The 15959-nt window shown below is 47.7% G+C and overlaps 1 protein-coding gene across 1 annotated transcript; it reads right to left on the reverse strand.

The window, feature by feature from the left end:
• Window positions 1-11379: 11379 nt before the first annotated feature.
• Window positions 11380-12772, reverse strand: LOC129195502 (probable G-protein coupled receptor 19). Its single transcript, XM_054801633.1, has one exon. It carries the CDS (start codon window positions 12770-12772, stop codon window positions 11528-11530), a length of 1245 nt encoding a protein of 414 aa, XP_054657608.1. The 3' UTR covers window positions 11380-11527.
• Window positions 12773-15959: the final 3187 nt, after the last annotated feature.

A 15959-nucleotide genomic window follows, 5' to 3' on the forward strand; every position in this document is an offset into this window, starting at 1 on the left:
CCTTCTGCTTTTTAAGCTCTCAGTAACATCAGAGTAAATGCCCCTTCTGCATTGCAAGAGCTTAATAATATCATCACCCTTTGTAGCTCAGGACCCAACTTCTTGTTTCTCTGCATAGCCTAGCAGAAGCAGTACTGATACCAGCTCACCCCAGCGTGTTTTTTTGCTTGTTCAAGCATTCCGCTGTTTAGCTGTATGATCAGGAGGAAGGCAACACCGTTAGCAGACAGCAACGACAATGTTGTTCAGTCGTAGCTGTCGGGCATGCGTTGAAGCGGTTTTGCTGCTCACAAAGTTGTAAGTCTTCTTTCACTTGAAACATTGAGATTTAGATTATTCTGTTACTTGTATTTCTGTAAAATTCCAGGTTGCCGAGCATTTTCACCAGTGACGGTGTTTTCAAACAAAAGGGTAAGTTCAGCTTGGGCTTCTGTACCTGAAACACTCTATGCAGCTGTGGGGGGAATTCGTTTGTGAGAGAAAATTTTGGCCCAAGGCCTTTATCTTATGAACATCAGCCAGAAGAGGTTTCACCAAAGTAAATAGAATAACAGTGTTAGTTTTCCATTTAAACCTAGAATCCTGTCTGGGATCTCAGATGGAGAAAGGGGAAGGATGTATCACCTAGATTTCAGATCAGCTAATTACTCTTGTGACATGTATTTGCATAAACCATCACAAGGTGATAGCTCACTTACACTGCAGGGATCTATTGAGGAGAACAGAGCGCGTTACTGGTCTTACTTCAGCAAGCTGCATTTCTCATGACTTTATTCTTAGGGTTTCTTGCCTTCCGAAATGAAATAGCAATTAGCTTTTTAATTACTAGTATACCAATAGAACCAAAGTGGATTGCTGTGGGTGTTTGAGAAACAGCCAATTAACTACTTCAGCTTTCTGGATTTATGTGGTCTTGTGTCCTTTTGCCGTAGCCGCTTGATGTTGTCATCGTTTCAATCCAGTGCCACTAAAGGAGTGGCATTGCTAATGGAGCTGATATTGTCTACACATGCTGGCAGATAAAAAAGGCTGACTGACAGCTGGAGAACGATGATAAAGGTTGTCTGTTTTAATCCCTCTGCCGTGAACTTCTTCCTCGTGGAATGAGCACAGTTGCAATTTTGTGAATGTATTAACAAAAAAGCAGGCAGAATGATGAATGGCCTGTTGTGATTGCTTGCATTCACCCTGCATTTTTTCTGAAGCATGCTCTTTGCATGAAATAAGTCCTATAAACAACACAAATGTGCCTGTTATTAACACAGCTTTCCCTTGGTCTGTCAGAAATACTATCACCAGCTGTAACTTTAAATATCACCTGTTAACATGGATTAAAATAATTTTCTTTGTTACTGTAAAACCTCTTTTTCCTTGTCTTCATTAGTATATAACTGTTTTCAGACATCAGTGAGAATTTTATAAAGTACAATTTCAAGTTAATTAGAAAGGATGGGGAGAAGTGCAAAGATTGTTAAGGATGCTTCTAAGCAGAATTTCTTCCATGTATGCTGTTTTTCTGTCGCGCTTGATTTGAAGCTCCACATGGATATGGTAAGAGTAGAGTGGAGGATCAATGCTGATGCACTCCAGTTTGGGTTTGTTTTTTTTTTTTGTTGTGGGGGGGAGCTGACCGGCTAACTTCCAAGGAGCATTGGGTGCTTTTGAGATCACTGCTATAGCAAGGAGCAAGGAAAACTCAGCTAGTAGTGTTTCTCTTGCAGTGATCTGGCTACAAGACAGAATCAAGTGTGGGGCCTATGCCTGGCAGCAATCCTTTGTCCTGAGGGTAGGTGACACTTGGAAGCCTGGACCCCTGCAAACTCCTCTTCCGCCCTCCAAAGAAAAATGGAACTTGAATTGCTTTCATTAAACAATTAATCTAGGGTTTCAAGCTCTTCTTCTACCTGTACACCAGCTTTTCTTTTCCATTCAAAGTTTTTTTTGTAGAGTTGTCACTTTAGCTCCCTCCTTTAAAGATTAAAATATCATTACCTCTGTCAGAGTATTTCTGATATTGCCGGGGCCACTGAAGGGCTGTTTTTACAAACTCATTTTCCTTTGGCTTTGATTGGACTTGGCCTGTTTAGAGTCAGGGTTTTGTTTGGGTTTTTTTTCTCATCTGAAAGGCAGAAACTTGTTAAACTGCTCCAACCTGATCATTTGTAACCATACACTGAAATGATGCAGAAGCTCATAGCTACCATCACTAGCATCCTTTTATTTTCCTCCAGTGTTTGGATGCAGAATGAATAAATAGCACACTTGGGGTTTTTTTGCTTTTATCTTAGCTTTAATAATGCTAATATATTCAGTTATGCTTGTGCTGATTTCATACACTGAAATTACAGAAATGTTTGCATGGTAAAATCTCACAGGAAGGGATTTAGACTGTCGCTGTAAAGTGAGTTGTTCTGCTGGTAAAGTCCCTACAGCCTGATTTCCTTTGCATTTGTGCTCTTTGTCTTACTTTTCCCTTTCCTTCATTCAGTAACCGCAGCTGCCCCCGCTTTTGACTCCCCGCGCCCTGCTGATGAGCAGGAGACAGCCAGGCTGTGGCTGACCTTCACTCTTGCTTGCAAATTGACTGGTGAGCAAGGGCACGCGCCTGCTGGCTGGTGCGCTGCTCTCAGAGTACAACAAGGGTGATGGAAATCTCTGTGGGTGGATAGGTTAGTCCGATCAGCCCAAGATTTGTTAGTCCCCCAAACTCTTATTAGCTTCACAACTGCCCTTTCATGTTGAGTTAGAGTTGGTGAAGGGACTCCTAAGTTGCTGATGCAGACTGACTGCAACCACAATTGCATAAGCCCCGGTTCCCCAGCAAACCAGGCTGGTGATAAACAAGTGCCAAAATGAGCTTGTGTGTGCCCAAAAGTCTGACAGATTTGTGGTTCACAGTTCTACATTTTGGATCAATTTTGGCCAGAGTCCATCTAAGAGATAAGACTTCTGTGTAACCGGAGTGGTTGAAGAGCCTGGAGATTGCTCTGTAAAGCTGAAATCAACAGCTCACTTATACAGGGATTTCAAAATTTACAGCTGTGTTATATTAGTGGATGAAAAACCTTTTACTTCAAGGTGTTGTATACGTTTATGGTATGTGATAAATTTCTCAACAAATGAAAAATAGATGATTTTTTCAACCAGTACTTCTGAGATACTCTGTAAAATACCTAAACTGAGAAAGTGGTTTTCTGAAAGTAGTATTAATTAAAACTGAATATTTGAATGGTAAAAGTCAAGTCAGGTGAGCTTGAAACCCTAATACTCAATTTTCATATCTTTGGCTTGGAAACGAGCATCGCCACTCATTTCTTACACAGCCTGTGCCCCTATAATGTTTGGAAAACTTTCTCATGTGCTGTCAGTGTTAAAGGCCACATTTTTACTGGCTGAAGATTGTACATAAATTAAATGAGGACTGTAACCTCTTTATGTTAACTCTCCTGCTGCAAGTGTACAGCAGAAGGTTTGGTGCCATGCAGGTGTTTTACAGGTGCCTCATGTGAGAGATTTGTGAATAGGATGCCCTAATCTAAGTTATGCTCTGTGTTTCTTTTAAGCCAAAGGGTTGTTATGTTAAAATGATTTAGTTTGTGTGTTTGTTGTCCTTGTTTGTATCTTTATATATGGTGTCCCTGCTTGAATTTAAAAGCCTTAGAGAAATCAAATGTGTTTTTAGGGAAATTTAGAAGAAGGTAATCCTGAGAACTAAGGTGAGAATGCTACTGGTCTTGCAATTATGAGGAAATCACAGGGAAAAATATTAAATGTAAGGAATGAGTTACAGTGAGCGCTCTGTAAAGGGTGAGGGATGCTTTCATTTCTCGATCAGTGTGGCAGGTAGATAGTTGGGCTCTGCAGGGAGTTTTTCTCTGTACAGATCATTGTATCTCCCTTCACCAAGCACGAGTTAAGCTGGGAAGACTAAAGAGAGGTACCACCTCCCAGGAAGCTCTCTGCATGCTAACGATGAGGTTGCACTGAATTTTCTTCTGCATATGTGCAGTGTGAGCAAGGTTAGTCATATCGTATGTCCCGTGCACACTCTGCTCATACTACAAAAGCCACTGCAATAAGTACATCCCTTACACTCTGGGAACTGCGCTACATCTGTGGAGAGTTTTGGTAAACCACTGAAAGGGTCATTTTTGATTAAAGACATTCCCCCTGTATCCTTTCACAAGCCAGACTTCCATGATGACATCAAATACCTGAAATATAATACTCAGATATATTCAAAAGTGCTTACTGCCATGAATAGATTTTTTTAATAAAGAGATAACTGAAGATAAAACTCCAAATGACAGGAATTTCTTATGACAGTTGACGTGATCAACAAGTGGGAAACTGTCTTTGAAGACAGGACTAGGAACTTGGCCATCAAAAACATTGTTTGGCTGTCAGAAGCTGGCCAGTAGTAGCGTTAAGATTTCTGGATGGCAGCCCCTGTGTGGGGGGCGATGAACAGCGGTGCAGAGTGGTGATGGAAAGGCAGCATGTCTGTCATCACACCCAGGAGTGGAGCTCTCTGGTGGGACTTACAGAGGTGCTGTTGTAGGTTCAAGAGCAGTTTGTGGAGAGCCACATTTTGCTGTATCACCCTCCATTGAAGTATTTTGGAATAGCTCTTAGTATGTCCGGCCTGTACTGAAGTGGTGGCTGCCTTCTGCTAGTGTCCTAAGATTATGCGTGATTAAACTCAGTGCTTTCTGCCACGGACTGGTGCTGGCAGCGCGACTCCTTGTATGAGGGCCAAGGGCCACATCCCCAACATCCCTCTTCTTGAGGAAAAAAATATACAACCTCAAGACTTCATTCTGAGAAAGATGCCCTGGATTAATAAGGAAGACCAAGTCAATAACATGGCAAGAGCTGTTTCAGAGTCTGCAGAAAGCCTGACAGCAGATCAGCTCCTGGCAGTGCTGTGAGTTAATGAGAAACTCTGGGCTACTCCTGCTGCATTTACACGTAACTGGTAAATAAACTGAAATCTTGCTAAGTCTGGATATCACTTAATAATTTTCCTTCCTGTGTTTGGATCAATACGGAGAGGGACTCTGCAGAGTAGATATTGCAGTGGAGGCGGTAAATCTCCAGGGCTGAGGAGAAGCGCTGTAGTGCCTTTGGAAATAAGATGGGAAACTACACCCCTTCGTATGTGTTATCTGCTGTGTAATTCTATGTTGTCTCAAAAAAACAAACAAAAAAAGTAAGTCCTTGATCAGTCCCTCCTCCCCAAACCACAGAAACAAAAGCATCTCTCGCTCTTACCTGTACATGCAGTGAAAAAGCTAGTGTCTGGCCAGGCATGAGACAAGGACAAATTAACTTATTTGGTGAGGTAATCTTTTTTTATTTTTTCTATTCCCCTGCAAACGTAGGACCAAATCAAGAGCTGGTCTAAAATGGTTGAGATGCTGAACACAAAGGAATTCCTGCTGTCTATGCCACTTCTGAATTTTATCCAGGGACCAGTTTCATGAGAAAACTGAAAGAAGACTTTGTGTGTGTGAGCAGTAGTGTAAAATAAATCTGTGTTTTAGTTAAGACTGCTCACCAGAAGGTAACATTTATGTAACAATCTTCCAGTAGGCGTGCTATGTTTTACTAGAACCCAATTCAAATAAAGCTTATGTATTTTATAATGGCCTATTCCACAACACTTGTGTCTTGGGTTTGGTTTTGGTAGCGGGGGGGGGGGGGGGGGGGGGCTGTAGGGGTGGCTTCTGTGAGAAGCTGCTGGAAGCTTCCCCTGTGTCTGACAGAGCTAATGCCAGCCGGCTCCAAGATGGACCTGCCCCTGGCCAAGGCCAAGCCAATCAGCGCCTCTGTGATAACATAGTTAAGAAGGGAATCCAGGCGCCGGAGCAGAGATCCCCCTGCAGCCCATGGTGAAGACCATGGTGAAGCAGGCTGTCCCCCTGCAGCCCATGGAGGGAGGATGAGGGGGTGTAGAGATTCCACCTGCAGCCCGTGGAGGACCCCACGCCGGAGCAGGTGGAGGCAGCTGAAGGAGGCTGTGGCCCGTGGGAAGCCCACGCTGGAGCAAGCTCCTGGCAGGACCTGTGGACCCGTGGAGAGAGGAGCCCACACCAGAGCAGGTTTGCTGGCAGGACTTGTGACCCCGTGGGGACCCCACGCCGGAGCAGTCTGCTCCTGAAGGTCTGCACCCCGTGGGAGAGACTGACGTTGGAGAAGTTTGTGAAGGACTGTCTCCCGTGAGAGGGACTCCATGTTGGAGCAGGGGAACGATGAGAGGAGCCCTCCCCCTGAGGACAAAGAAGCGGCAGAAACACCGTGTGATGAACTGACCGTAACCCCCATTCCCCGTCCCCCTGTACCGCTGAGGGGGGCGGAGGTTGAAGCCGGGAGTGAAGTTGAGCCCAGGAAGATGGGAGGGGTGGGGGGAGGTGTTTTAAGATTTGGTTTGATTTCTCATTGCTCTACTCTGTTTTGCTTAGTAATAAATGAGATGAATTTCCTCTCTCAGTTCAGTCTGTTTTGCTCGTGACGGTAGTTAGTGAGTGATGTCTGCCTGTCCTTCTCTCGACCCACAAGCTTTTTGTTATACCTCTTCTCCCCTGCCTAGTGAAGGAGGGGAGTGATAGAGCGGCTCTGGTGGGCACCTGGCCCCCAGCCAGCGTCAACCCACCACAACTTGCTAGCTTGAAAACAGCCAACTAATAAAGACCTATTAACTTACAGAATCACTTAGGGGGCTAATAACCCTTTCTTTGAGCATATGGATCTGGCTCTAATAAACTTCAAATCTGCTTTTTGTTCTTTTCAACAGGAAGGATCTGATATTGAGAAAGGCTGATCACTCAGAATTTCAGCTAAAATTGATGGCGTGCATTCATACCTTGGAAAACCAACTCCTAAATCAATATCAGTTAATCCTGAAGTCAAACTGGTTGAGCTGAGGAGACTGGGAAAACTCAGGGGATTCTTAGCTGGGCATATGGAAACTCTTAAGTCCAATTATGGGTGATAGCCACCTCGCTATCACTTCCAGGAGGCTGGCTGAAAAATAGGTTCAAGCAGCGTGTCTCTGCTTCTTACTACCCCCACACCTCACCTGGAAATTTTTAAAATATGTTTAACCAAAAATCCAGCTTTCCGCTGAAATAAAAAGGGGGGAACTTAATTTGACAATTTGTAATAGTAATTCCCAAGTGCAAGCCACTTAATACCAAAATTAAACAGCAATGATGAATTTCCACTTAACAAATGTCCACTTAATAAAAAAAAAATGTTTAATGGCTGGCACTGTGTCATGTTCTTACACAGAAAACATTTAAGACTAAGGGGCAGATGGGCTAGAGATCCAGGAGTCCTCTCTCCCAGAACTGCTCCTTTTCAGATGGGGTTGAGATTTGTTTGTGAACGGGGAGGGTTTGTTTGCTCAGTGCCAAACCTGACCTAATAACTCCGGCCAGCTTCAACCCACATCTGCACACTGGTTTCTTCCTTGCTATGCGCATGCTCATGAGCACACACGCATACCCACGCAGGAGCAATGGTCAGCATCCCGGACACCTAACCAGCCTTTCTGGGGTACAGGGGTGTCTTGAGAGCTCTGTGAAGCTCCAGGGGCAGTCGCTGACTATTCCCACATTTAAGTGTGTTTCTTCAAGGTGCCTTTATCTCAATAGCTTTGCTTGGCTTAGTCCTAAATTTCCCTCATCCCTCATTAACTTTATTGTTGCATTAGATGTATCACAAACTGTTAGCAATGAGGAGCTGTGAGGGAGTGCAGGGAGATTTGTTTATATTGATCAGGCAAATCCTGCAGCGTTTTCCTTTTCTTGCTTAGATAATCCATGATCTTCCTCCTGAGCCTCCGGCACCTCTGGGGCCTTGGCAGACCAGGAGGCGTCTGGCATTTGGTGCTATCAAACTCATCTATCACCTATCCTAAAATGATGAAGGAGTGGAAAAGATTTCTCCTTGCTCTGGCGCCAGGTCAGCACTTGTCAGTCTCCATCCATTTCATTACAAGTTTCCGAAGTCAACCCTAGGCATGGAGTAGCTTCCATTTCAACCTTCAAGCTGTCAAATATTTTCCATCTTCAGCACTGCTGTAGCATGCTCTTATGGTGGCAGCACCAAACTGCCAGTGGCTGGGTGTCATCTGAAGGGCAGGAGCTGCCAGGGTGGCTCGGGCAGCCTTTCCTTGGGCAACTCTCCCAGAAGCATGATGTTCACCAAGGCATGAGCCTGGTCAGCAGCCATGGACGATGGGATAAGGGCAAGAAAGGATTTGCAGGACTAGGGGAAAAGAGAAGGGAAGGAGGTAGGAGTGAGCATGGGTACCCGATGTACAGGCAATATCACTGCTCCTTTTGCTCGTGCAGCGTGGTGAAGGCTGGCTTTTCAGATCGAGGGATCTGTTGGCTAGCTAGCAATTTAAGCAGTGGGTCTTGTTTGATTGCTCTGGATAATTTTTTTAACTGTGCTGAAAGCTGCATGGTATGGAAACAAAAATCAAGAAGGTTTATCAGTATAACTGCATAAATGGTCAGCTGCACAGGCAAATTCCTCCAAGTTCAAACGCAGCTGTGTTGGTGAGAATGTATAATTTTGGCTAAAAGAAGTTATACAAGCAGAGTCACGCTTACTCTCATACAACTGTGACTGGATTTCTACGGATAGGGAAAGGTGGTTTAAGAAAGCCAACCTCCAGACTTCACTGACGGTCGCAGGGCCGGTTGGGCCTGTGATTTCAGGGCAGAACTGCCAACTGTTTCAACCCATGGATGTCGTGTCCCTACCTGTTGTGTCATGGCAGTCCCCGACTTTTCCTGGCCAGCTTGTGTAGTTTTACAGCTTCTGGGAGGTGGGGAAACGCGGTTGAGTTCACAAGAGGGAAAGTTGCACAGATGTCTGTGGTTTCACACCTGCTGGTGTGTTCTTTGGGCTTTCTATGTGAAATAACATCTGGCAGACCATGGGTCTGCAACGTGGATTGCCTCTCTCCCTCCCTTCCTTTTCAGCAATGGAGCAAGTCTGAAGGCAGCAGTATTTTCTTTTGGGATCCATAATGGTCTAAGACCTGGTCCTCACCTGCAGGCTGGAAGCGCACAGGCAACATCCACTGGAACACCTATGGGGTCTGACAGTACGAGGACTCACCACTTCCAGCCTCTCTGGATACACCTCAACAGGACAGTGACTGTTGTGGCCTGGCCTGTCCGTGATGCCCAGATAACGAGGTGCCTCAGGCACTCCCATTCACATAGACTTGAAGGAACAAGTGTCCCAGGTCCCTCTGGACTCAGACCTAGCAGGGGGTGAGTAACCGTGAGCCTGTTGTCATCTGCAACCTCAGGGCTCATTCTGTTCAGTCCTGTTTCTTTAATAAAACTACTATCCACAAGAACAACTGTTGGGTTTCAGTCTCACAACCCAACATTAAAAATAATGTTGCAAAGCTGACCTGGCGTGCTTACCCTACATCTGATTTTACTGTGTCAGAACTATTTAAGTGGCAAAGAAAAACTAAGAATACAGTGATATTTCAGGGAGAAACAACTTACTGTGAACATGACCCACACAGAAAATACTGGTCTTGTCTCATTTTCAAGATCCTCTTTTCTCCCAATTAATGGGAATTCTTGCTAATGGCTTTAATGAGAAATATCAGATCCTTATTTAATGGGGATTTCTGAATTTGTGAAATACATACTGGAAGTGTTCCTGCAGTCAGTAATGGTTCTTATAACCATGCTTCATGTGGCAGAGGAGGAGGAGGAAGGAAGTTTTCTACCCTACATGCAGGAATATTTCTCAACAAAGGAGTTTCCCCACCCACATTGCCAGCATGAGACTCTCTTCAGAGGATGTCAGCTTGGGGCTCCACCACGTGTGTGCTTCTGCTCCCTGCTGACGGGAAAGGGAGATACTCGAGCATCTTTAACACACCTTGTAGTACTTGCTGCTCTTGTTCTATTAACTTTCATTCTTGCAGCACTTTCAGGCCCCCGGCACAAACAGCAACCCGGCTGTGCTACATTTGCTCTGAAAGCAGAAGAAAAAGACAATCTTTCTCTGAGGAGGTTGTGGCTGAGGATGTCTCTTTCAAATATACTGTGGGGATCTTGAGATTTTGAAATAGGAGTACGTGGAGGAACAGCTGAACCTACACACTGTCTTCTATTGCGTAGTTTAATGCCTGGGATCAAACTGTCCACAACACTTTTAGGATGACTTGAGTGTGAAATGCCTACTGGTAGTCTGGACTTGAGGATGCTTGGCCATGTCCTGGCTGCTACATTAGGGTGCTCCAAGGAGAGCCTGGTGTGGAGCCGGTTCTGTGCAAGAAATGACTGAGTAGGATGATACTATTCAGTATGGAGAAGAAATATCTGAGAGAATACACGATAGAGGTTTACAAGCCCAAGACTGTCACAGAGAGAATGGGTAGGGATCAACTATTCACCATATACTGACTTTGTCAGAGGTAGCTGAGAAGAAAATAGAGAATAGGAAGAAAGTGCTTGAGATTCTCAACTGAAAAGAGGTCAAATCCTTGATTCTCAGGCAAAACTCTCCTGAAATCTGCTCAGATGGGGCCTGGGCGAGCAGGGTGGAGCTGCTTGTCCCATCTTTCGGAATTTGGGACTAGGTCCATTTGTGACCTGCTCTGGATTTACTGAATGGCACCACTTTTTGGCAGCTGCCCCATGAAAGGTATTGATTAGCAGCCACTGCCAGAGGCTGGAAGGAGGTGTCAGGAGACCTCTCTGTAGCTTCCCTGCTTCCTATGCTCTATCCTCAACCACCTGCTGATGGCTAGGGTCAATAACAGGATACAGGGATGGACGGACTGCTGGTCTCAATGCTGCAGGACTGTCCTCTTGAAAATGGAAATCATCCCAGGCGAGGGGTGCAGCAGCCTGGGCTGGGCCTTCCATGGCTCCAGCTCGCGGGAGCATGTTGATCCAACAGAGTGAGGGGAATTCACCAACCAGACACTAGTGCTGACCACATCTTGTGGATAAATAGTTATCTGTGTTTTCTGAGGGTGTGCTACTGTCCTTCTGGGCAATAACATTGGAATTAAGAAAATAAATCAAAATTTCAAACAAAGACTCTGTTTGGTTGATATTAAGCACACTAATAACTGGGGGGGGGGGAGTTGGGGGGGTGGAGGCTGTCGCTTTCAGAAAGTCTAGATGACTTTGGGTGGATTGATACATTTATGCATGCTGGCCAATGTGCAGTCATTATAAACAGCAGTGGTTGCCCTTTCCCTTTTTCCCTACGTACTCATAGTGTAAGGGCTTTTCTGTTTTGGAACAAAGTTACGCTCGTGATTCAGGCAGAGTGGTTCCACAGAGTGGAACGTAACCGAAAGGAAAAGGACTGGACACATCAAAACCAACGCATTTAATAAAATAAAACATCTGTTTTTCTTCCCTAAAAGTTGCATTAAAAACCTGTAACTATACATTGGTTCAACACCGAGAGAAAGCTCCTTCTTGTGGGGGAACATAGGAAATTTTCAAAGCAATGAAGCCAACTAGACAGGTGCATTTGGGGGATTGGATTCAACAGGCCCGGCAAGGTTTGTTTCCTTTGCTTCTCTCTTAAAAGCCTCATAGACGGAGTCTTTGGTGACCGTTTTGGCCGGAGCTGGAACTTCCGCGATCCCAACGTGATTTTTCTTGGCTATCCTGGAACTGGTGGTGATGGTGTACGCATTGCTTCTGTAGCATTTCATGGCGGACATGCAACAAATCTCTTCCACCCCTCTTCTGAAGTTGGCATTGTAGATGGAGTAGATGGTTGGCTTTGAGGCTGAAGAACTGAACGAGATCCAGGTGATGGCCAGGAAAACCAAGGAGCTTGTTCTGTAGTCTGTTTCCTGCGGGTGCCACAGCTGGACCACGTAAAAAGGGAGCCAGGACAGGAGAAACACCGAGTTTAACATCAGGAACATCTTGATGGTGTTCACCTTGGTTCTTGGGACAATATTCATCGTCCTCCTGACAGTCATGCCATCGGTGCCAAATCTCCAAATGTGCTTGATGACCTTCTGGTAGAAGAGCATAATGGCGATGGATGGGATCAGCAAGACCACCAAGAGGTGGATGATACTGTAGGCAGCTCCTTCCCAAGAAGTGGGGAGAAAGAAGTTGCAGTGGTCGTCGCTGTCGGAGCCATAGAAAAAGAAAGCCGGTGATGCCAATGCAGCCTCAAAGAGCCAAGAGGCCAGAATCATTTTCTTGGCTTTCTCTCGGGACACTTTGAAGCTCAGGGGGTAGACGATAGCGTAGAACCGATCCACGCATATGGAGAGGAGCACGTACATCTGGACTCCAGGGGTGAGGTACTGTATGTACCTTACCAGCTTGCACATCACGTTCCCCAGCGGCCACCTGCCATAGGTAAACTGGAGCAGCACGAAGGGCACGCTTGCGACGCTGCTGAGAAGGTCTGCGCAAGCCACGGAGACAACAAAATAGTTGGTGGTGGATTGTATCCTCCTGCTCCTGCGGATCACTAAGCAAACGAGGGAGTTTCCAAAGATGGAAACCAGCCACAACGCTCCCAAAACCATGCTGGCTACTGCAATTTCCCCCGGCCTCAGGTCATACTGCAAGACAGTGTGGTTCCTGCTTGAGCTGGGCCCTATGGCTGACTCTGTCATCTCGTAGCCAGCTGGAGGGTTGGAGGTTTCGGGGTCGCTCTTGTTCTGCAGCAGGAGCAATAAAGTTGGGAGAAGAAAAGGACCGCTGCTGTTATCCATGCTGTGGGCAAACATGGCCACCTCTTTTGCTCAGGCTGCATGGAGAGAGGAGAAAAGAAGAGAAGAGAAGAGAAGAGAGGTTATCTTTAACAAGTATGTGTGAAACACCTTCCTTAGCAATGAGAAGTACTTGTAAGTCGTTGTGTTGGATTTGCGTGGCAAGGTTTTGGTAGTGGGGGGGGGCTGCAGGGGTGGCTTCTGTGAGAAGCTGCTGGAAGCTTCCCCTGTGTCTGACAGAGCTAATGCCAGCCGGCTCCAAGATGGACCCGCCCCTGGCCAAGGCCAAGCCAATCAGCGCCTCTGTGATAACATAGTTAAGAAGGGAAAAACCAGCTAGAGAGAGCTTTTGCAGCCAGAGAGAGGAGTGAGAAGATGCAAGAAACTCTGCAGACACCCAGGTCAGCGCAGAAGGAGGGGGAGGAGGTGCTCCAGGCGCCGGAGCAGAGATCCCCCTGCAGCCCATGGTGAAGACCATGGTGAAGCAGGCTGTCCCCCTGCAGCCCATGGAGGGAGGATGAGGGGGTGTAGAGATTCCACCTGCAGCCCGTGGAGGACCCCACGCCGGAGCAGGTGGAGGCAGCTGAAGGAGGCTGTGGCCCGTGGGAAGCCCACGCTGGAGCAAGCTCCTGGCAGGACCTGTGGACCCGTGGAGAGAGGAGCCCACACCAGAGCAGGTTTGCTGGCAGGACTTGTGACCCCGTGGGGACCCCACGCCGGAGCAGTCTGCTCCTGAAGGTCTGCACCCCGTGGGAGAGACTGACGTTGGAGAAGTTTGTGAAGGACTGTCTCCCGTGAGAGGGACTCCATGCTGGAGCAGGGGTACGATGAGAGGAGCCCTCCCCCTGAGGACAAAGAAGCGGCAGAAACACCGTGTGATGAACTGACCGTAACCCCCATTCCCCGTCTCCCTGTGCCGCTGGGGGGGGGGGGGGGCGGAGGTTGGAGCCGGGAGTGAAGTTGAGCCCGGGAAGATGGGAGGGGTGGGGGGAGGTGTTTTAAGATTTGGTTTGATTTCTCATTGCTCTACTCTGTTTTGCTTAGTAATAAATGAGATGAATTTCCTCTCTCAGTTCAGTCTGTTTTGCTCGTGACGGTAGTTAGTGAGTGATGTCTGCCTGTCCTTCTCTCGACCCACAAGCTTTTTGTTATACCTCTTCTCCCCTGCCTAGTGAAGGAGGGGAGTGATAGAGCGGCTCTGGTGGGCACCTGGCCCCCAGCCAGGGTCAACCCACCACAGTCGTATACGTCCTACTGCAAGCAGATGATTTCAGAGAAAGGCTCAGAAATAGACAGCGAGACTCTCTGGTAGAGGAGAGGCCATTGAGTTTCATGCCGATTTTGATGAATGACCCGAGTCTTTGAGGACAGGCATTTCTGTCTTCTGAGAGATACCTGTCCCTTTCAGAGGTAGAGACTGTGGTGCAGGTTCACCAACACTGGTGACCTGCAGGCTGAGTGAGCGGAATATGCCCCACTCATCCCAGAAATGAGCCGTGCTTCCCAATGTCTGTGGAAGCTGCAAAAACCCAGACCCACTTCTCACTCGACGTTACATAAACCCATCCTGTAGACCGACAGAGGAGGTGTTTCCTTCACCGAGAGGTGGAATGGGGGGTAATATCTTCCACGCTCATAACATCTGCCTCAGGAAGGATGCTAGCAGCCCCAGCCTGCTCCCGTGCAGTCCTTAGTAACCTTGGTGTTACTGTCCCTAATATCCCTGAATCTTTTTGTTCTGGGTGTAATTTTGGAAGACCAGCCAGGTCTGGAATTTTTGAAGACAAGGCAGCACAGCGAGAGGACTGACTCCAGGCTGGGTGGGCGCTGCTCACCGTGAATCCTCCTCACGCCTTCCACAGTGAGGAAGTGTTCACCGAGAGCTGGCCATCGTATGCCTTTAAGAGTCTCTCCTGAACGCCAAGGCTGTCCCCGCATGCCCTTGCCTCCTTAGTTCCCTTCCCCGTCAAGGGCAGCGTTTCCCTCTGTCACCCTGAGAACAAGGTGGCACGACCCCCTCCCCACAAAACCTGCAGAAGATTTTTTTTTCTGCATGGCAGAGTTTTGATTTAGAAGGAAAACTCTGGAGGAAGAGGTCAATGGCCTCACGCAGCTGAGATGCGGGGGGATTCCCAGCAGCGGAGCCCCGGGCCGTGTCGGCTGAACTGTCACTAGGTGCGACTGGCGTCAGCTGTTGAGGAGGATCTCTGTGCGCCCGGGAGAAAACCCTGGGAGAGGGTCGACGTCCTTACCTTGGTCAGGGACCTCCCAAGCAGCAAGTCTGACCCTTCCCAGCTCCCAGCAGAGCCCGTCCTGCAGCGACCCGAGGGCTGTGCAGGTCTGTGGGTGACCCACGGGGCAACTGAAGGGTTGCCCTGAGCAACTGACACCAACACACAACACGGAGCCTCTGGCACAGCTGTGTCACGGGGAAGCCCTTGCTCAGCTCTGGGAAGGGACCCAGTCACCTTGTCGTGGCCTTGGGATGTGCCAAATTTCTGAGCTCATCAGTCCCCTGTGGACACGATCTTTAAGGTCCCTTGTAAGCCAAACCATTCGGAGACACGAGCTGTGGGTTTGCAGGGGTCCGGGCATTGCCAGATGAGTCCAAGCCCTGTTCTTTGTAAACACCAATGGCCCAGCTTACTGTCTCCCCTTTCTCCTGGTGCCGTCAAGGAGGTCCCCTTCTTTGCTCGCCAGACCCTTGCAGTCCTCCCTCCCCCTTTCTGTCCCCTGTACAGACATTGCCTTGCCTGGGCACTGAAAAAAACACAGAGCCTCCACAGCTCTGAGTCTGGCTAGTGAACGTCGCCACAGTGGGGAGCACAAGGCAAAAAAGGAGGCTAGAACTGACTTTAGAGGACGTTACGGCTCTGTGAGCTGCCAAACGGCTCGCTGTCAGACGGGGAGTGCTTGAAGTTGGGAGCCCTCGGTGTTTACCTCTCTGAAGCAGCACAGAGCAGTCGTCCAAGGTGGACTCTCCTTGCTTACTACACCCCCCCCCCCCCCAATGCTAAGACAATCAACGACCCGTCTGCCTTTTGGATGGTAGTTTCCACCTAGCCTGGATGCTGGAGCGACCTCTCTGTTTCTGAGCTAGCACTGAAGCACAGCTTCTGGGTCCTACCGGTGGTGGTACTCCATCCTCACGAGAGGAGCAGACACCACCGCCGTGGGGCGCAGCGGGGTGCAGAGGAGCCCCTGC

Source organism: Grus americana, chromosome 1, assembly GCF_028858705.1.
Source record: "Grus americana isolate bGruAme1 chromosome 1, bGruAme1.mat, whole genome shotgun sequence".
Taxonomy (NCBI): Eukaryota; Metazoa; Chordata; class Aves; order Gruiformes; family Gruidae; genus Grus; species Grus americana.

Excerpts from the sequence above, each read along its gene's own strand:
- LOC129195502 (XM_054801633.1), bottom strand. The coding sequence starts at position 12,772 with ATGTTTGCCCACAGCATGGATAACAGCAGCGGTCCTTTTCTTCTCCCA.